At 45.3% G+C, this 22,015-nt stretch overlaps 1 protein-coding gene across 1 annotated transcript in view; it reads left to right on the forward strand.

The window, feature by feature from the left end:
- Positions 1–1,626: 1,626 nt before the first annotated feature.
- Positions 1,627–22,015, forward strand: part of TTC9 (tetratricopeptide repeat domain 9) — a 29,511-nt gene continuing 9,122 nt past the window's right edge. Inside the window, exon 1 of the mRNA XM_030452114.1 lies at positions 1,627–1,993. Within this exon, the coding sequence (XP_030307974.1) occupies positions 1,627–1,993 (367 nt within the window). The remainder of the gene's footprint in view (positions 1,994–22,015) is intronic.

Consider the following 22,015-nt stretch of genomic DNA (forward strand, 5'->3'; position numbering starts at 1 on the left):
CTAGCTTCTGTGACTAATATCCACCAGCCAGGATTTCCTGGTCATGCACACTTTGAGCAAGATTTGTATTTATTCTTGGCTTGAGGTACCTGAAAAGGCTGAGCATCCATTATCCATTTTCATAAAGTAATGTTTCCTTAAGACGTTTGAAGGAAATCAAAGCACTTGAAATCATGTAGTGATTGCTGAATACCTTATATCTAATTTCTCTCACATAAGTATTTTCAAAATTTCAACTTTTGTCACAAGTATGATAGGTGCTCTTTGCTTCTGAGGTTCTGGCTCTTGGATTAAAGTGAATAGACAGCGTGCTCACCACACTGTGACCACAACCTCAGCAAGGTCCAGAAGCCTGGTAGTGACCAGCTCACATTATCAACATGCAAAGCCCAGTTTACTTAGCCCTGATAACAAGGAATTAGCCAGTCACCATTACAGCCCAGCATTAATACCTTTAAATAGATCAGTGCTGCACAGCTATCCCAATTTGCTCAGCACTGCACCACCTCTTACACCACACTAGGCTGGATGTGTCTCAAAGAGAAACTCAAGTCTCCATTTTAAAATGTCCTCCTGATTGCAGAGTGAATCATGAACACACCACTACAGCTGCAGCTTTACCACGTAGAAGTGACATGGGTAATGAAAAGGCACCTCCCAAGATATTCTTGAGAAAAAAAACCAAAAAAACCAAAACCACAACTTACAGTATTTTCATCCATCTTCTTATTTTTAGGTATGATGTATGACCTCCAAAACGTCTTGGAAAAACAAGGTACTCAATATACATCCGAGTGCTCTAATACACAATGCAGACATGGTGTTTGGCCTTATAGAGCAGAAGCTGGAGCTGACAGCAGTTCTGCTGCTGCTGGTCTGCAAAAGAAGAGACACTCCTCACTGGTCCCCCCCAAAAACCAGGCAATGTTTCAGGCATCAGTGAGGATCGCCCCGTTTTTCAGCAGCAGCGAGACCTGATGCAGGAAAATCAGAAGTCCCCAAGTGGCTGGTGTCACGGTAGTTGCTGGGGCTTTGCTCGCAGAGGACACAGCAGGCTTGTTTGCCTGGCACTTATATGCCCAGCAACAGGGATCCAGCACACACACACTAAAACACCTGAGGGACCAGGAGCAGGTGGAAGTGGTGAATGGCCACCGGTGCAGCCTGCAAGAGGCAAGCGAGCAGAGAAACTGGTGTGAGGAGGGGATAGGAGAAGAGGGAGATGGCATCCCAGCCTGCGGACAGGAGTGTGAGCCCCTAAGGAGCAGGAGAACAAGGCACAGGGAGGGGACGTGACCCCGCTACCGGAGGGAGAGCGGGAGGGGTGGAAGGGGGTCCACGGGGACGGCCGTTTTGGAGTGTGGAGGCCCCGCTCACGCAATCGCCCCTCGCCCGGGCAAGCGCGGAGAGTTGGGTTGGGGGGGGGTGTGCGGTGGGGAGGTGCGGCGGGGGCGGGCGCCCCGCGGGTTGCGGGGAGGGGGCGGAGGCGCGGCGGCCGCCGGAGGATGGGAGCGATCGGCGGAGCCGGGGCGCGGCGCGGGGGCAAGGCCGGGAGCGCGGCGGCGGCGGCGGGAGCCGCGGCATCGCCCGCGTAGGGCGGCGCGGGAGGCGGGCGGTGCCGCGGCCATGGAGAGGGCGAACCCGGCGGCGGGGAAGCTGAACGCCGGTGGGCGCGGGGCGGGCGATGGGCACGGCCCCGCGGGGGGAGCCCAGCCGCGGGCGGCGGCGGCGGGCATCGCCGAGCCGGGGGAGCTGATCGGGAGGGCGCTGGATTTCAAGAGCGAAGGGGCGCAGTGCTACAAGGACAAGAAATTCCGGGAGGCCATCGGCAAGTATCACCGCGCCCTGCTGGAGCTCAAGGCGCTGCTGCTGCTGCTGAGCCAGGAGCCGGCCGGGCAGCACCCTGCAGCCGCCGCCGCCGCCGCGGGGCTGAGCGAGGAGCAGCGGCGGGCGGTGGAAGCCATCGAGGTTGACTGCTACAACAGCCTGGCAGGTCAGGACCCCCCCCCTACACACACACCTCCCTTCCCTTCCGCGAAGCACCGCTGCCTCGCTTCGTTCTCCGACCGCTTCATCTCCTTCCCTTCCCTTCCCTTCGCCTTCCATTTTTATTTCTCTTCTCCCGTTTAGTCACGAAGGTGCTGCCGGTGCGGGGCTCGGCGCCCGCGGGAAGCCCCTGGGGAGAGGGCGTCCGGTCCGCAGCCCCCCATCCCTTCCCCAGCTGTCCCCCATCGAACCCCGTGTCCTCTTCCCCCGGGAGACAGGTGATGAGGCAGCGGCGCGTACGTGGGATGCTCAGACTTCCAGACGCTGAGGCTCCTGAACTGGCCGAGATTGCCGGCTGCGTTTTTCCCTGAGCCCTGAGATGTCCTTCAGTCCCTTCACCGCAGCCCCAGTCCTGGTGTCTGTAATTAGCCCTGTTACAGAGAGCGGCTCCTTCTACCACAATTGTTGGAAGGGAGGGGAAGGGTTTGGGGGCTGCTGCAGTCGCTCCAAATAGTACTAGATATAAAAAGATTTTTTTTTTTTTTTTTTTTTGGTCTCTTAGCAATGGAAGTTGACAGCAGATATAGGACTGGCTTTTTGTAGCTGGCATTGTGGTCAGTAGACATTTGACCATCACTCCCTTTACTCCCTGCCATCTGTTTGGGAGGGCTGCAGGAAGATGGAGGGGAGAGGTGGGGGGGTTAACCACTTCGTAGGCTGATTTTGAAGTCCTTACAGCGACAGAACTCCTGTTGACTTCAAGGTGCTTTACCCAAGCAAGAACTGCAGGACCAGAGGTTATTTTTGGTCCCTAGCAGCGCATGGATTTTTGCTTTCTGTGCCTGAAAGCATCTCGAAAACAAAAACTTGTGCCTGGGTACATATGGGGAGGTGATTGTTCATAACCTGAACAAGGTGCACAAAATGACAGAATTAATTACACTGTGCTGTTTTTCAGAGGGATGCTGGGTCACTTGTCACCCTTTACATTCTTGGGGAGAAAAATGAATTAAAACAGGACCTCAGTGTGTCAGCTGTCACCACTATTTGGCTTTCGGCTTTCTAGGCAGAGTTGGTTAATTTAATTTCCTGTTTTCTAGTGCTAAAAAAGATGCAGAATAAAGCAAATTATTTGAAACACCAAGCCAGAATCTTACTGAATCCTTGCCAATACTCAGTATGCTTTTTGGGATGTAATGGGGGGCACAATTTAGCCTCCTTCCATCATGCTTTAAAATGCTTTTCCCTCAAAAGCCTGTTGAAATCGTATAGAGGGAAAGTCAGGTGAGATTCCAGAATGATACTATAATTGTACAGCTGTTATTTTGTCTCTTTCTAAATTGCTGTTTACAGGTTTATTAAAATCCACTGTATTTGGCAAAGATCCCTTAGACTGGCAGGGTTACACAAAGAGCCCAGAATACTCTGAACCATACAGCATGGCAGGTTCCTGGGCTCACAGAAGCACTCACAGCCACAATCTCTGCTAGGTACTGCTGTCTCTGCTACCTGTGTGGTAGGTAGAAGGTAAATGAAGTGGTAAGTGAAGAGGGATGTGATTTGCTCCTGTGGTGCTTTCTGCTGAGTGCACAAGTTCCACTTGCTAGAAATGTGTCTTCTGCTGACAGAGTTGTCCTGCATAATAGTCATTGCCCAGCTCATTTATTTACTGTTTGGGGGTTTTGTGGGGAATTTTCTTTTTTTCATTGTTGGTTGTATTTGGTCTTGGCAGCAGTAGCAATCAGACAGTGTGAGAAACATGCTCCATTTTTCACCTAGGTTTGAACAGATTTTTCTCTAAATATAACAAGTGTGAACATGGGAGGAGATGAGTGTAATGTATAAACCTGGAGCTGGAAGCTGTGCATTTCCTGAGATAACCTCACAGCAGGTCAAGGTGTCACTCTGCACAGGCATCTGTCACGGTTTTCAGTGGATGGCATGCACAGGGCAGAAAACAGCATTTGTCTTGGAAAAGCCTAACTTCATGCATGTCTGCAGGGCTGACTGCAAGAAATTCTAGAGAATTGTCCTGCCTGCTGGAGAGGGGTGTGTGCAGCTAAACTGGAATTTCAATGTTGCTGCTCCTTGCACAGTTTCAGAGCTCCCATTCCAGCAGGAGGATCTGTGAATTTGTGTCTGAAGGGAAGATGGGTGAGGGACTTACCCCAGAGCTGTCATAAAAATTAGAATACCTTTCTAATAGCACCTTCAGGAGGTGCAGCAGTGAGACTTTATTTTCTAAGTGTGGTGCAGCAGAAACCACCAGTTTCTTCACACAGTGGGCTCTAGCAGAGGCACCAGGGGCATACAGCTGAACTTGAAGTCAGTGGTGTTTGACACAGGGAGTTTTGCTTCTGAGCACCAAATGGGTGCCTGGAGCTGTTTTTAAGATGAATAAATCTGTGCAAAGCATAACAGCAGTACATCTTAACCCTAGAGTAGGCAGTTTTTTACTTAGCTGTGATTTTATACCCATTAGTATAGTAGTATCAACAGCTATCATCTGTGTGTCCTCGTTATCAAGTGATTTTAGCACCTCCACTTTTACTCTCTAAGCTTAACATTTAAGAAGCCCACCTTGCTTTTGCACTGTCATTTTTTCATCTGGCCACTGCACATCCACCTGTCAGAGCTATTTTGCATCACAGATAGAGGTGCAGGCACCCACAATCACTTGTTTAGATGCAGCACACCAGTCAGAGGAGAGCATCAACTACAGCTGATATTTATATATCCACTTAAGCAAATAAGCAGGTGAGAAATACACAGCCAAAGGGGACTTGGAGCAATTTAATGGGTGAAACAACCTTGGTTGTATTGGTTTGTTTTTTTTTTTAATCCAGCTGATTACATGAGTAAGAACATGTGGGCAAACACTAAAGTGTCAGTGTCTGTTTTACCTTGCAGAACGTCAACTTAAGCAGGAATGTACACACAGATTCTTGTTTAGCTCCACTTCTTTCATAGAGCACCTTCAACAGGCAATTCTCATACTGCATGGTGGGGTGGCCAACTCTTGTATTTAAACAAAGCCTCACAATATTTGGTGTGTTTTCCAAAGTTCCCTGTTGTAGAGCTGTGTGGCACCCACAACCTAAACTATTTAGCCTGTTTCAAAAGATCCCAAGTCTGCTGGCTTTTAAATTATGTTTTGTTTATTTGTTTTTTATTTTCTTTCAAGTTGGGCTAGGATTTTCACTACTTGCCTTTGGCAGTGCTGCTCACATTTGTTTCACTAAGCTACTAAGTGGGCTTCAGTTTAAGGTACAAGAGTTTTGCCTCGAAGGGACTCACTCTCAACATCTGCAAAACCCAGTGCTGCCACATGCCTGCTGATGCCCCTTCATTTTGCCTTAAATCTCTCTAATAAATATCACCAGAAGTCTCTCTAATAAATGTCACCAGATGCAAGAGCAGCAGCATGATCAGGGCTCTCAAAAGGTGCAAAGTAGGAGAGGAAAATGCTCCCAACAGCATAGAGTCCCGTGGGATGAATGCAGGGCTGTAAGGCAAACAGTCCTCTCTTTGTGACTCACTGATGGTCTCTGACCTTGAGGAAGTCACTTGACCTCTTTTTGCCTCTCTCAGCCCTATTGAAAAATAAAGAACAGAGACCACAGTCTCATCCTGATGATTCATTCAGTTGGGTTTCCCCCAAGTCAGTGGTTTGTGTTCTTTTTTTTTTAAAAAAAAATAGAGCATTGTATGAAAAATAACTGTGGAAAAGCAAACAGAGCAAGTATCCCCCAGGTCTCAGTCTCCTTTCTACTTCTGTAGCATCTTCGGTCTAGAAAAAGCTGAAATGCTTTATGGACTGCATGTAGACAGGGATCATTTACCTACTGCAAATGCAACCATTATTCTCATTAAATGCAACAATCATTTTAGTCCTGCGTTACTGCCTAAAGTTTACATGATTGAAAGGACTGTGTCTGCTCTGCAGAGAGAAAAAAGTCCTGGTTGTTCCAAAGCAGCAAAATGCTAAGGGTAAGCTTAGTTTTAGGCTGTTCTGGTGAGGGAATATTGCAGTGTGATAAGCAAACCTTTGTTGGTTGTTCCTAAGCACGCAGAAATGCTGGAACTAATCCTGGCAGGAGAAATGGAGCCAGAGAGGGAACTGGGGACCAGGAGTGGCACTGAGGGAGCTGGGTGTGTCATCCTCCCTCTCTGCACTAACTAGTGGTATTGTCTTCACCAGATCTTTTCATCCTTCACACCTCAGTGTATCCATCAGTGTTGGACTTTTGGGGAGTACAGGAAGGTTTAGCTAATTACAGGGATGTGAATTAAGTGTCATGTATAATGCATTTATGTACCTGTTCATTTATGTTGATTTTAGTGTTGGAGTCTCAGCAGGAGAGCACACATACCTGCACAGAGTATCAGAAAATATAGCCAACCAAGATACATCTCAGCCTGGATAATGGGGTTTGGCCTCCTGCACTGGCAGAAGCATGTACTGGTACCATTGATGACCATGCAGAGGTCACAGTGACAGCCCCCCAGAACATGGCACTTCCAGGAGCGTAGGAACCTACCAGCACCTTGGGCTCCAGGCTCCCAGAGTGTGGGTACTACTCCCAACCATCACCAGTTGCAGAGATATTAGTGAGTAGTCCCACTGAGAAATCCAAAGTAAAAATATAACTAAACATGAGAAAAGCTGGTAAAACCTATCTCCTCTTGACCACCCACTAGGACTCCTTACCAGGACTCTGCTAAAATCCCATTCCAGTATATAGCTGTCGACAAGCACAGACTCTACCAGGACACATGGTGCTGTGGGTGTTAAAGCAGCCTTGGGTTGTTGCTTGATGTGAAGCTTTTCTTTATGTGCTGCATCAACAGAAAACACCCTCTGTAAGCATGCCATGTAATGGGAAAGAGAGGCAGCAGCAAGCAGAGCAGGATGTGGTCTGCACTTTCACTGATGGAGGTGGGAGATTGCTGGCACTCTTGGTTTAGATATGCCTGCCCAGCCAGAGTGCATGGGAATATCTTGTTTTACAGGCCTGATGCAATTACTGCTCCAGGTAGGTGCCATTGCAGGAGAGAATAAACAGAGATGACTCTGTGTGGTGTTTTAGTGATTGGCCCAGACCTCGAAATGCACTCAAGAAAGACGTGGGATTTGAAGCCATTGTCATGAATTACTCTAAGAAATACTGTCTTTACCTATTCCCTTTCATTTTGCAGGACAAAATTCTCCCTGTTCAGGGAGGAGTTTGCTGGGCATTGAAAGGCTGAGATAGAAACACATCCAGATGCTGGGGGTGGGAAGGAGGAAGACAAAGTATGGCAAGCTGCCTTCATACTTGCTTTAAGTGGTACTCGTGTGACAGCATCTCTCTTGCTGTTGCAGGAGATGTATTTTCCTCTAGAAATGTCACTGTTGTTCCCAAGCCTTTTCAAAACTTGAGGCTTTGCTGAAGTTGGTTGGGGTTTTTTCTCCAGCCATTCTACTACATGTTTAATTGCCTTTGCATGTCCCAGCTGACATTGTCACCACATACTTTGAACTGTTGGGAAGGTATAGAGCCCCTTCACAGACTGCCCCAAGGAGCTGCAGTCTTGGTGAGCTGTGATCCATCCAGGTCTAGCTACAGCTCACCATGAAATGAATCAGGAGATGTCAGAATCAAAAATCTGCAAGAACAGGGTGGTGGTTGATTTGTTGATCCAAAGAGTACTGATTGTTCTCCACCTTCAGAACTTGTCTTTTCTGAGAGTTCTGTTGTAGTACGTCATGCCAGCTTTACTCCATCCCCTTCTGAAACGCTGTCCTCAAGTATCCTCCAGTAAAAGTACCACAAGAAGATAAAGCCTCTTACACCTCCACAGGTTTCCAACAGTGCTGTGCTGAAGATGGTTCAGCTGGTTCAGTAAAACCCACTGTCAAAATCAAAGCTGGTTCCCATTCTTGCTAAATACGTCCATGAGCTCCATGGTTACCTCCCTTTTCTGGGAGCTGGGCCACCTCTACATGGTTCAGCAGGTGAAGCATCCTTCTCTTCCTACTGTTCACTTAGGCTCAGAACCAGAAATCTCTAGCCAGACCTGTTTCTCCAACCTTCCTTCTAGATATCAGTTCAGCAGCATGTTCCCAGTTTCTCATCAGCATCCTCTGAGCAGTGCAATTGATGCTCCAAGACTGGAGGGTCATCAGAAATTTTCACACTCAGATTTTAGGATGAGGTCTAATGCACACATGATAAAGGAGGTTGCTGTGAGGGAAGGTGCAGTAAAAGTGAAGAGTATATATACCAGGGGAGGTCTAAATAATGCCAGGTTCCAGTTTCTTCTTGACATGGTGCCATCTCACAGAAAACACCATATAAAGGACTATGAAACCAAGGAAACAAAATGAAGAAAGGGAGAACATATGTAATGAAAATGAGAAAATTTCATGGCTCTTTTCTTTGTTCTCTCACTTCATGCATGAGAAACTGATCTAGAATGAAAATGACTGTTTATTAATCTTATTTTCAGCTTATTCATGTGACCATACCAGTGATGATTACTGAGGGTTAAAAATGCAATGAAGAAGGGTCAATTATCATTAAGTTGAAAATGATTACTAATGGCTGCTCAGGAATCCATCTCATTTTATGCATTCCTGAACTGCATCTTGGATGGGAAACAGTAAGGTTAAGACATGCACTGAATGCAGGTACATCTTCTTGTGGTGTCATGGAGTGTTAGTATTCTGTTGTCCTTACCAGAGGTTGTAGTCAGTGCAGTTTCTGGAGGCTCTGCTGGAACTACTGAAGCTGGTGCACACTCACTTGAGTGGTCCTGGGAAGTGGGTGGTAGGACACTGTAGCTTGCCCTGTTCTTACACACTTGCTTCAGCATTGGCAGCATTGAAGGTGGGGTTGGAGTAGGAGGTACAGTCATTCAGAGTTTAGGACACTGCTAGAAACACAATTCTGCTAGAAAGACAACTCCTGGAAATCATTTAGGCATAGTCACATTTTCTCTCTGTGATAACCCATGGCAGTAGCGACAGCTGGGAGCAATGATCTTTAGCAGTCATAGCATGATGTGCCACAGCTAATCTGTTACTGTCCATAGGCAACAGCTAATGTCATCATCTTTGCAGCAAACTCCACTCCATTCTTGCCACTCTCCAGAATTCTTGACACGCCATCACCCTGAGGCTCATAAGCTGGAGAGCACCATCTGCTCCTCCTTGGCTTTGTCCTGTGTGCCAAGTTCTCCCATCACAACCCTCAGCTCAGCACTTGAAGCTGCTTATGCAGCCTTTCCCCCTCTGAGTCCCTCTACTCACTCTCCGAGTTGCAATTCAGACTTTTTGACCTCCCAGGCAAAGTTTTGTCCCTTTGCAGACTTCCTCCACCTCTGTTCTGCCAGTGAGGGCCTCTCATCCCCTTTGTTCCATACTCTGCCCCACAGCACCTTGGCACACCTGATTCCTTTGAGCTGTTTTTGCCTGTGGTATGCTAGTTAAAGATTGGACCTTTTCTCCCTTCCTGGCTCTTCTCAAGGCCTGTCCCTGCTGTGACACCCACAGGAAGCCAGCCACTCGGTGCTGGATACCTATTTATCTCTAAAAAGGAGGAGTAGCTCTCTACAACAGTTTGTAACATGTGCAAGCATGTGACTGTATTTCATATTTTCACACCCTTCTTTATTCACCATTATAGATTACCAACTACTCTGATCAGGGCTATGAATTTTAAGACATGTTTGTCCTGTGTAGCCACGATCACACCTTTGACTGTCACAGAAGCACATCCTCATTTTTAAAGCCCTAGGCTGTGTAAATCACTGCCCCAAGTGATTCTACAACTGCCTTCCAACAGGACTGAAGAGAAAAAGCTATCTCGTGCTGTTTGCAGCTCTGGAAGTTGTGGATCTCTTCTCCAAAGAACCCCAAATTCATAGAATCACAGAATCATAGGATGACTAAAATTGGGAGGGACCTTAAAGATCATCCAGTTCCAACCCCCCTGCATGGGTAGGGAAACCTCCCACTAGACCAGGTTGGTCAAGGCCCCATCCAACCTGGCCCTGAGTACTTCCAGGGAGTGGGAAGCTACATCTTCCCTGGGAAATCTGCTCCAGTGTCTCAACACCCTCACAGGAAATCATTTTTTCCTAAGCCTAAACTGAATTTTCCTAAGCCTTTTCCTAATTTTTTCCTAGCCTTTACACCTGTGTAAAAATCCCTATCCCAGCTTTCTTGTAGTCCCCCTAAAGATGTTGGAGAGCCACTCTAAGGTCACCTCAGAACCTCCTCTTCTCCAGGCTGAACAACCCCAACTTCCTCAGCCTGGCTTCACAGGGGAGTTGCTCCAGCTCTCTGATCATTTTAGTGTCTCTCGTCTGCACATATTCCAGGAGCTCAATGTCCTTCTTGTGCTGGGGACTCCAGAACTGGACACAGCACTCCAGGTGGGGTCTCACAAGAGCTGAGTAAGAGAGGGAGATCACCTCCCTTGACCAGGGGTCTGTGCTTCTTTTGATGCAGCCCAGGACATGGTTGGCTTTCTGGGCTGCAAGCACATACTGATGGCTCATGTTGAGCTTCTGGTCCACCATCATCCCCAAGTCCTCAGAGCTGTTCTTAATCCTTTCTCCACCCAAACTGTGTTCGTGCATGGGATTGCCTCGACCCCGGTGCAGAACCTTGCACTTGGCCTTGTTGAAGTTCATGCAGTTTGTGGGAGCCCACTTTGCAATCCTGTAAAGGTCCCTCTGGATGACATCTCTTTCCTCCAGCATGTGGACTTCACACACAGTTTGGTGTGGTCAGCAAACCTGCTGAGGGTGCATTCAATTCCACTGCCCACGTCCCCAGCAAAGATGTTATGGACACAGGGCAGAGATTCTGGTTTGATTCTTTTGAACCACCAGAGAAGAAAAAAATTGTCTGAAAGAACTGCCTGACAAGACCTGTGTCCCAAGCTCCTGACTTTATCGTGACATCTCAGTCCTGTTCATTCATGGGTACCATCAACAAGGCAGGAGCTGCAGCTCTGTACGTGTCCCTAGGTGGAGAGAATGACTGTCCTTAGGTTGCTGCAGAAGTCTTTCAGGTTGCAGAGCACCAGTGCTTGGTTGCAGAGCTACAGCATTTTTTCCTTCTGCAATACATCCATGTTTGACAAGTCCAATCCCTGCCCTGCTAAAGTGAATACTTTTCTAGCCACTGCTAAGTATTCCTTTTCCTTCTTTAACAGGAGCACTGCCCGCTGCAGTTACTTGCTCCCAGCTTAGGAGGCTGTCATGCTGGTTGTTCTACAACTCCTTTTCTATCAGTGGCAGGCAGCAAAACTCTGCTAATCTACCTGTCCATCTATTTACCTGGGAGCTACTGGAAAAAAGCAGCTGGGTCAGCCAGCAAAGAGCCATCAAACTACTGTTCCTCAAATCTGGATTCAAAACTCCTGTGGTAGCCTAATTACAACTCAGTTTTCACATCTGTGCTGTTACTCTGGCCTGGCTACCTCAGGGACAGCAATACAGCTAGTTTTCCACTTGAGGATACTCAAATTAGGTGTCTGCCCTCCTGTAAGTCACCTTATTCTGTAAAGCAAGAAAGTTCAGGGCCCTGTTGCTCCTAGGGAGGTTCCATTTGAATACAAGAGGAAAATTTTTCACCGTGAGGACAGTCAGACATTGGAATGGTCTCAGAGGTGAAGTGGTGAATTCCCCCACTTTGTAAAGCTTAGTCTCAGCTTGACAGGGTGCTGAGACATCTCATATAAACAATAATATTAGAGTGGTTGGACCAGATGGTGTTTGAAGTCCCTTCCAACATGACAGTCTATGACTCTATCATTTTCTTTGCAGAAGCTAAGGAGAGTGTGGTGGAAATTTGCTGCCTGCCTGATGCATCTGTAAGGCTTAGCCTAACATGCACAGGCTGATCTTGGATCAGCCCAATTGGATGCTGCTTATCTGAGGTCTCTTCCCTACTGACTTAGCTCTTGGCTGCAGGCAGTAGAGTTGTTTACTGCAATCTGAAGCAGATGGAAGGAAGAATACAAAACAAGCAGTGGTGTATCTTTGCTCTGCACATTCCCTGGTGTAGTGTGTGGGAGAGGAAATTTAGTCCTGGGAACAAATTAAAAACAGAGGAAGTGTCTGGAACTTTAAAACCTGTGTCAGAGTTTTAGTGCTTCCTTTGGTTATTCCTGGGCTGAAGTGACTAACAAATGTCTGCCTCTGGTGTGCTATTCCTACAGTCACCATCTAATCCACAAACTCCCCTTGATATGAAAAGCATCTTTATGATCTAAAGAACAATCTTTCAACCAACTGCAGGGACGAAGCTATGAGAATTTACATTCATCTGCTTTATTCCAGCTACCAGAATGGAGGAAGACAAAAAGATTTATGCTTCATCCACTCTTTCAGAGAATAAATGGGCCACATGGAATGGCCATAGCCTCTCCCAAAGAGGAGCTGCCCAAGGAGGTCATCACCCCACCCAGTTGGTCTTGTAGGAGCAGAATGATGAGAGAAGGAATCTGTTATGATATCTCTGGAAAACCATCACAAGTCAGCTCCAGCCATTGCTCTGGGAAGGCACCTTTTTCTTGTCTGATAGTTCAGAAAGAATCCAACCAGAATCCCTGCCTCATGTACGTAGCAATGGTTCATCAGTGTGGTGCAAAGTTAAGCCTCAGCTCCTTTAGTCACCATATTTTTTTTAACACTAGTGTAATTCAAATCCTAGGTTGCTGTCCTCTCCAATGCTTTGCAGTGACCCATTGTTTAAGACACAGCAGTTCACTTAAGTTGTAGGGAAACCAGAGCAGCATTAGAGCCTCACCTATATTGGAAGTACAAACAAAAATTATTCATTTTCCTTTTTTGCCTTCTGTAACTGCTGTGATGGAGCTCAAACTGAGGCAGCTCGGGAGCTTTGCTCATGGGGTGGGGAAAAATTAAATTAATACTTTTTTTTTTTTTAAACCCAGGGCTGATTAGCTTGGAGTACAATGCCTGAAGGTATCATGGACTTAAAGAACCTAATAAAGGTTAGGAAAGAAGGCTTTAGACACAGAGCTAATCAGAACATTCAGTGCTGTATTAGACAGGATACAGCAAGCAAATACAGACTAAGCAAATATTACATTTTCACGCTTGAGAAGCACTGCTAACTGGTCTGGATTTATGGATAAACTTCTCTGAGATTTTCAATTCCCTGTCCATGGCCATGTCACACAAATGACTCAGTCATCCTGTGATCAGCTGGCATATTCACATCCTTTTCCTCTTTGGTTGTTTCCAGCTATTGAGCTCAAAAATTCTACCAGAAATTCCCATTAGTCCCAAAGAGCACAGGCTTCAGTTTTGTATTATCCACTTCCATCTCCAACAAACCTACTGCTGTCCACTAGGTCTTGTAGCTCTTTTTATATGACATTGTCCTCATCCCTTTTAACAAGTGTCTTCCAGCTTCAAGTAGGGCGCTGGCAACAGGGCCACCAACAAAACCACTAACCAAGTCAATTCTGAAACCAATTGCTGAGATACTCTACTGGTGATCTCTATTTACAGACTGATAAGCTCATCATTTCGCCTTCTTTACCACCACATGCTCCTTAGATTTTATCTTTATCTTCCCTAGCATAACCAAACAGGCACCTTCAAGGCAGAGAATTGCATTACTGGCCTGATCCAGTATAATGATTTGGGGGTTTATGGTGCCTGATAACAAGCTCCCTACTCAGGGTGGGAGTTACCCTTCACATGCTCCAAATCAGACACAGAAATCTACCTCGTTGCTCCACTGCCAGTCATGACTTGCACAGACAAGGTTTATGAAGGGTTTGGGTATGATCTGAGACATTTACCTGAAGTGCTTTGCCACAATTTCTATTAAAGAGAAGACATCTTACCAGAGGGCTGGTCTGTATGCTCCTGCACAGTACAAACCTTGACTTTCTCAAGCAAATAATATACTGAACCATCCCTCTGGTCTGCAGTTTATTTGCTTTCAGCCTGATTTCCAAAATAAATGAGTTATAAGCAGGTATGTTTTCTGGGATCTGCTGGTCAAATCCCCTCTCAGTAACTTTCAAAGCTGCTGGCCAGCTAGATTTGATGGAGGGCCAGATGTCCCAATGGTACTGAGTTTTTCTGGTATAAATGGAGAGCAGGGAACAGGTGAGGACAGTGGGGTTCCAGCTACACAAAGGGGTGACACCTAATCTAATGTGACATCTTCTATCAAAGCTCAGCCAGATGACACAGCCTGACACAGCCAGGGTTCATTGACTCTGCTGCTGACAAACCATCCTGTGTAAGTTTTAGTGCATTTTTAAGGAAAATAATATTTCAAAAGCTTTGTTTTATACCTCTCTCTAGGCAATTAGGAAATAGTTGATTCGGGCATCCTTTCTTCACCTCTGATTCTGTCAGTTCTCCTCTTCAGCCCTCCCATAGAGGCCATAAAGGTTTCTGTTCCAAAACACTGTTAAAAGGGAAGGGCTTTGGTCCACACTGGACCTGGATCAAACACATGAATGGGCTATTTCCTCCCTATTTGACCTCTCCTGTCTCACCAGGTGAGCCTAGGGAGAGCTGAAGGGAAAACCAAAAGCATTTTGGTCCCTATCAGGTATTCAGGGTGTGAACACACAAGGGGGTGGCCCCATAGACAGCCTGCTCTCCATCCCTTAGGGAACTCTTTCTCATGTCCTGCCAGGTGAGCTGTGAGCCACCAGAGTGCAGAGCCACATGCCTCTGCCCTGTTTGCCACACAGGATAACGTGATAGCTTTCATCCCAAACTGAACATGCTACAGCAAGCCAGGCAATCACGGTGTACTTGACTGTCAGTGGCTTAATTTGAGAGCCTGCAAGCTGTTCCAGCTGTATTTCACACTATTGCTGGCAGCTGTTTGGACCACTGTGGAAAAAAGGATGCTTTACCCTTTGGTAGAGATGGCAGCTTGAAATCCTCCAAAGCATCTCCCTAATTACAGAAATCCCCTCCTTGTCCCAGATAGGTTTAAAAAACCCAAACCATAGACTTTAATTTCACTGTGTAAACTCTGCTAAGAATCATTAAATATTTGATAGTACTTGTTAGAGCTTCATGGCTGTTGTACTCCAGGCACTTCCAGATGGTTGTTGCCACACGATGTTGCTGGTCCCTGATAAAGTTCTATGTATTTTTCCCTTGTGAAAATGACTCAGGAAACCATATTTCTCCGGTGGGTGTCAATAACAGGAAGCCAAAGGAAGAAACATAGAGAAGGTGCCACTGTGAGAGAGTAAAGCAACAAAAAGGTGAACAAAGCAAACAGCAAGTAAAGGGTGGTGGAAGAAGTAGCATCTGGAAGCAGAGATCTGAAGGTCAGACATACCTCAGGTCATACTGACTGGACTAGACTGGATGAGTACTGATTTTAAAAGATAAAGACAGGTCAAAGATTACTAGATAAATGTAAAGTCAGAGAAGAGGAAACCTTTAATCTGAGAGGTCAGCAGTTATAACAGCCTTGGCCAAAACAAACAGAAGTGACTCCTATCTCTTCTAACGTGGCTGCAGGAAGAGATGGTATTTATGGATATAATAATATCAAAACAATCTAGTAGTTAGAAGCTGTCTGAAACTCTTGCTCTACAAGTGCATTGCTAGGACTTTGTTCCCACCTTTCCTAGCTGAAATGCAAGTCCTTTTCTTAATTTCAGAATGCAAGCATAACAGATTGTATCCTGTTCATACCCTTCTTTGCATTACAGGTTGGTTTTGGTTTTTTTCTTTTCAAACACATGAACACTGTTAGCTTATCTTCCCTTGTGGTCATCTTGAAGAATGAATAGGCATTCTGTCTTTGCTGGACCATTTGTTATTGTCAGGGTCCTCCTGTGGATTATATCCCCCTTTTCTATCAAGATTGGCACCCAAAATGAAACACAGTTCTCTCACAAAAATGCTGGTGTGCATTTTCCTTCATTACAGTATAGCCTTGATGACTTTAGGTGGTGATCCACTTCACTTTCCAGATCCTTCTCAGCAGAATTGCTCTCCAGCCAGCTGTTCCCCTACTGTACTTACACAGTGGGGTTTTTTCCCTGCCTAGTTGCAGGACCTTTCCCTTGCCCCTGATGAATTGCATCCTATTTTTATCAGAACACCACCACTTTATGGGAATCCTTTGGAATTCTACCCCTGTCTTCCAACATACACCAGCTCCTCACATCTTGGTGTTATCTGCAAACTGACAAGGCAGTCTGCAGTCTGTCACTTGACAGCTGTCTTTATTGATTGTCTTTATTGACAATCCTGAACACCATGGGGCCTGGGACAGATCAGTGCAGAACCCTACTTAATCTTGTCTTTTACTTTGTTAACAGAGTTACATCTATTCATTTAGACTCTTCTCCTTCAATTTGCTTAAGAAAATGTCACTAGAATTTGTCATTTGACCAGTGTAAAAGCCAAGATACTTGACATCTACTGTTTTTCCTTTACCTTCAAGACTGATCACCTTATCAGTTTCACTGATTTGTTCTGACAACTCACTTGCTTATCCCCTTGTTAGCAGCCCTGTGCACTCCAAGGGATGGCAATAGGCAGGTTCCTAGGGAAGGCTGCCAGCCACAGCAAGCCTGGGGCTCAGCAGCTCCTTTGAGAACTGCTAAGTGCCTCTTCCATGGTGGTGGAAGCATCAGCATGCTTCGGCCAACACCTCCATCTCTTAGAAAAGCTAGTTGGAACTGTGTAGTCAGGGTTATTCTTCTGGAAGATGTATGAAGGATGCAAGAGCAGCAGAGAACTGAAGGAGACCATAGTACTGGGAGGAAGGCATGACCGAGAAGACAGGATGGGAAGGAGGGGAAGGCAGCTTGGAAGAGGTGGCTGTCTTTGAGCTCTCCAAACATTTGTGGATCCATGCTTCATTTAGCATTAATCCCTCCCTATAGAGAGACACAACCTGGTGTAGAGTTTGGGTTTTAATTTTCCACACCTTTCCCCACAAGCATATTTAGGCCGTTTTGGTCCCTGGAGAGGAATAAATGAGAGCCAGTGGCTGGAAAGTTGTATTGTCATTCTGATATTCCCTTTTCATCCCATTAAGATTGTCCAGGAACTAGAAATCAGCTGATGAGATTTTTGCCAGACATTATCAAGCTGTCTATAATTAGCTTTTTATTGGTGAGAAGCCAGAAAATGCTCTCTGTTTGCAAGCTTGGACTATAGAGAAAGAAGAGAAATATATCATGGAAGAGCTTGTTTGGAAACTGCAGATCCTAATTAGTGTCTCAGCCTTGTGGTGAAACTACATGCAGCATTTCTCTGGGAAAAAAATGAATAAAAAAACCTCTTTTGAGGAATGCTTGAGGAATGAGGGTTGCACTCTTGAAAGGCACAGCACATATGGAGCTGAGTGCAGATATGGATGCTTTACCACCTCTGCTCTTTGCCCATGGTGTAGGCTTCTTATATTCCCAGATGCTATATGGCTCCTTTTAGTGCCAATCCAGACTGAAAATTTAACACAGGTTAAAGCATAGCTTAGAATTTGGGCTGTGCCATCCATGTGTAACCTGTGCAGCCTCCATGCTCAGCATCAGTAACTTCAACTTCAGAGAAATCTGGATCAGTGTCTGAGTAGTTCAGATCCTTTTATGCTTCAGGTTAAAATTACACTACTTTGCATCTTACTCTAAGATTTTTATACTTATATATATATACACTTTATATTTCACATTGCTTTTTTTACTTTTTTTTTTTTTGCATTTTACTTTAACCCTTTTAAGCCTTCTAGTACTTGAAGGGGACCTACAAGAAAGCTGGGGAGGCATTCTTTACAAGGGAATGTAGTGATAGGGCAAGGGACAGTGGTTTCAAACTACGAGAAGTTAGATTTAGGTTAGAAATTAGGAGGAAATTCTTCACTTTGAGGGTGGTGAGATGTTGAAACAGGTTGCCCAGGGAAGTTTTGGCAGGTGTTCAGGGTCAGGCTGGATGGGGCCTTGAGCAACCTGGTCTAGTGGGAGGTGTCCCTGCTCATGCAGTAAAGTTGGACTAGTAAGGTCCCTTCCAACCCAAACCATTTTGTGATTTTATGATTTTCAGCATCATCTCATGAAATGTTTTACCTGATTAATTTTAAAAATCAGTTACAATTTAAATTGCTAACATGTGGTTAGTTTTTTCTATGTCAGGTAGTAAGAGAAGGAGTTAAAAGGACAGGGATACAGTGCAGCTGGCCTGAGGACCAAGAGAAGCATTTGCAGCCATGAAATTCTCTTTTTCTCTGCTGAGGATGCTCACCAAGGGATACCAACCTGCAGTGCTTTAAGCTAGCCCCTGCAAATACCCCCTGGAGACTGGAGCAGGTGTCCTTTGGAAAAGCAACAGTAGGTCATGTGGCTGAACTACTGTCTTATACCCATCCTAAAGTGTCTGAATGCAAATGATTGGATTTATCACTGAATCCAAATTAACCATTTAATTCCTCCACTGGATAACAGAAGCTCCATGTACTTGTTCTAAATACCATTTACACAGACTGCAGCACACAGAGGTTAGGGATACATCCACTGGTGGCATGGTTAGAAGATCACTGACTATTCCAAGACAAACATTTTCCCTTTTTTCTTTTCTCCTGTTGTTTTGGGGTTTTTTATTTGGTTTTATATTCCAATAGTTTTTCTTCCCAAACACCTAAATCACACCAGAACTTAAACACTATCATGTTTTCTCTTTTCTGAGGAAGGCCATCATCACCATGAAGGATCCCAAGCCTTCTAAAGTAACAGAAGTATGAAACTCTCCTACTCTGCCCTATTATTTTGAGCCTGAAAGAGATATGAGACAAAGCCTGTGCAATGATATAAAAAGATCTTAATCAAATGTCTGAGTAAAAACTCGAGGCAGTTCTATTAAAGCATCAATCATGTATTTTCCAAAATAGAACCAGAGCAAGAACAGGCACCATCTTCCTGCAACTTGCACAGTTTTTAAGTGAGCTGCTGGCTAAAATACTTAGGGTGAGATTGTATCAGAAAGCAAAGTATTTTGCAGGGTTTAATTGTGGTTATTTCTGGGAATGGAACTATCAGTTTGTGAAACAGACTTGGAGTTTGTAGTGGCTGGGCTACCTAGCACTTACTAAGGCATAATAATCCACACAGGCTGTTAAATTCCAGTGGTAGAGTCAAGAATAAGGACAGTACAGAGGGAATGTCCATGTCAGGTTTAAACAGTAATGGGTCTAGCTACCTCTCTGCACTTTGCAACTCAACAAATCACTATAAGTTGGGGTGTTTTTAACCCACTGGCTGGCTGAACAGTCTCATTAGCCTTGCCCACCTAGCCATAAACTCCTCCTCAGTGAAAGTGGGCCAAATGCACCAATACATTTTTGGGAAGCAAGTCTAGGATTGCCTAGGTTTCCAGGCTGAGAGGTGGAAAGCACAGGTCAATTGGATTCAGACCCTTTTGCATGTGTATCTGAAGGTTATCAGCTGGCAAGCTATAGATTACTCTGTGGATAGCAGAAGGCACCTGCTTGACACAAATTATGCCTGCCAGATTTCAGTTTGCAAAACCAAATGATGAGAGGGCATCAGACAAACCCAAAGAGACAGTCACCAGAGACCTCAGGCAAGGGAAAAATAAGATATGTGTCCCTAGCTTGTTTTGCAAAAATACCTGAACAGTCTTAGCTGACATTTTCCAAAACCAGACATCAAAGGCAGGCAAAGTCCAGAAAATTAAAACACCAACAAAGTTTTAAGCAGCTGAATCTTTCCTACAGTAGAAGGCACAAGGCAATCTTAAAATCAGGCATCTCACCTACTACCAGCTTACCTGTGTGTCAGTGAACTGCAAACACACCAGAAGTATGTGAAAAGCCAGCTTGCAACCCAAGATATTGCTGTGGGGCAAGGGCATTTTCATCTCCCAGAACAACAGCAAATGGTATTCATGAGCCCAAGGAATATGCAAGGATACGTTTGCACAGTAATTTGGCTCACTCTCTTTAAGTGTTCTGCTAGATGCATAGTCTTGAGCCTTGCCTGCAGCTGGAATTTAGCCACTGGTATCAACTGGATCTGGAGGATTGTTCTGGCATGGAGATTTATCCTACAGTGAGAACTGCCAGGTAGGCAAGGTTCTTGATACTGTTCAAAATCACGTTCTACTTCCAGACTTAGTTCTTATCCAAAACTAGAAGCCAAAAGTTCAGGCTAAACAGAGCTGTTTCCATAAATTCCCACAGAAGAGGTTCCTGTGGTAAGATGCTAACTGACAGCTCTTATAGCTGAATTTTATTTGAAGGGGTCAGAGAACAGATACACAAGTGAGGAAAGCTGAAACACACAGGTTTGTAGTAGGAGACTCCAGGAACTTATTTATGGAGGCTATTAAAGAGGAGATGAAGGAGTGTCTTGATCAGGCTCGGTATCAATGCAACAAACAAACAAAAAAAAAACCCCAAACAACAACCAGTATAGGAACATGGTGAAGTTTCTTAAACAATGAAAGTAATTAACCTTTGGGAGAAAAGGGCTGTCATGGGTCCTTTCTCACTGGCATCTGTCAAGCCTTGATACTTTCCTGAAAGGTATTTTGGAATTCCAATTAATTCAGGGTGCAATAAAATATAATCCAAAACCCACAACTACTGCAATTTTAGTTAAAACTTCCTACCACTTACTACAGCTACTACTAAACGATAGAAGATGTAGTTGTGTTTTTGTTCTGCAGATGCTTTAATATTTATTTTATCTAACCTTGTGGGCAGGGCCACATAAATGAATTCTAACAGCCCAGTTATCTACTGGTACCAGATCTGTACTGCACCTTTCAAGCTGTTATATCTCACGGAACTGGCTGGCAGAGATTGAGGCCAGGAATTAAAATTTAGAAATCTAGGCTTAGCACTCCTGTTATAAATAAAAGCAGCCAAACTTCCTGTTTCTGTGCTTAAACATCAACAGTCAGTTGAGAAGTGAGATAGAGAGGGTCCCTCCAGTGGAGCCAAGAGCATTAACCTCCTCCCTGTCCCCAGAGCACATTTCACCCAGTGGTTTCAAAAAGGCTGATTTTACAGCAGATCATCATCAGGTGACATACGTGGTTTTAAAAAATTAGCTGTTACTGATTTATGAAGCTGGCACAATGAATCTGCTGCCAAATTGAGAATGATAATCACCACACACTGCAGGAAGCAGGACACCCTACCCTATATTCTGAGCTGGGGGATGTAGCCACCAGATACTTTATTACAGTAAGACCTGCAGGGAATAGGTGACCAAGTTTGCATCTGCATGGAAAGGGCACCCTTCTAATGGCCAGTGAGCTACTGGAGAGGGTGCTGTGCAGGACCAGTCCCCTTCAGTTTCAAGAAAGCAGGAGGAGAAGCTGGATAAACTTCTTGATTCAGTCTGAGCAAGCTCTGTTCCTCATCATGATTCACTGGGGGCCTGTTCCGGATCAAGGAGGAGGGTGATGAGATGTTTGATGTGGTAAACAAACACTCTCAGCCAGAGATGCACACGTCTGTTTAGGAAAGCATCATGTTTGTGAAAGAACTATCTCCTGACTGAATTAGGTAGGAAATACAAGGATTCCATGTGGCTTCCTTTCTCTGAAAGCTGAATTACTCTCAGCCTCAGTGTCTGCACTGAATCACACCCCATTAGGATCACTTCAGACCCCCAAGAACTGAAAGCACACACCTCCATATATTTACAAGGGAAATACCCCTCTGAGTTCATCTGCAAGAACCACTCCCAGCACTGGCTCTCCCAATGCCCAACCAATCCTCCCAGCAGAACCCTTTCCTGCACAATCCTCTCCTCGCTTTGTTCAGAGAAATCTGCATCTCTCCTGCTCACCCTGTGGTACTGACTGCTCCCTGCAGCCTGCAGGGTTCCTGGGGATCTTTCCTTGTGAAAGTGAGTCAGAAAAAGAGCCCAGCTGGGTATCTGGAAGCCCATTTGGGTTTATGATTTAGCAAGGTGTGGGACACCTTTTCTTTCGAATCAACCCATGAAGCGAATCCAGTATGGAATTACTGACA

The sequence above is a fragment of the Calypte anna genome, chromosome 5A (assembly GCF_003957555.1).
Source record: "Calypte anna isolate BGI_N300 chromosome 5A, bCalAnn1_v1.p, whole genome shotgun sequence".
NCBI lineage: Eukaryota > Metazoa > Chordata > Aves > Apodiformes > Trochilidae > Calypte > Calypte anna.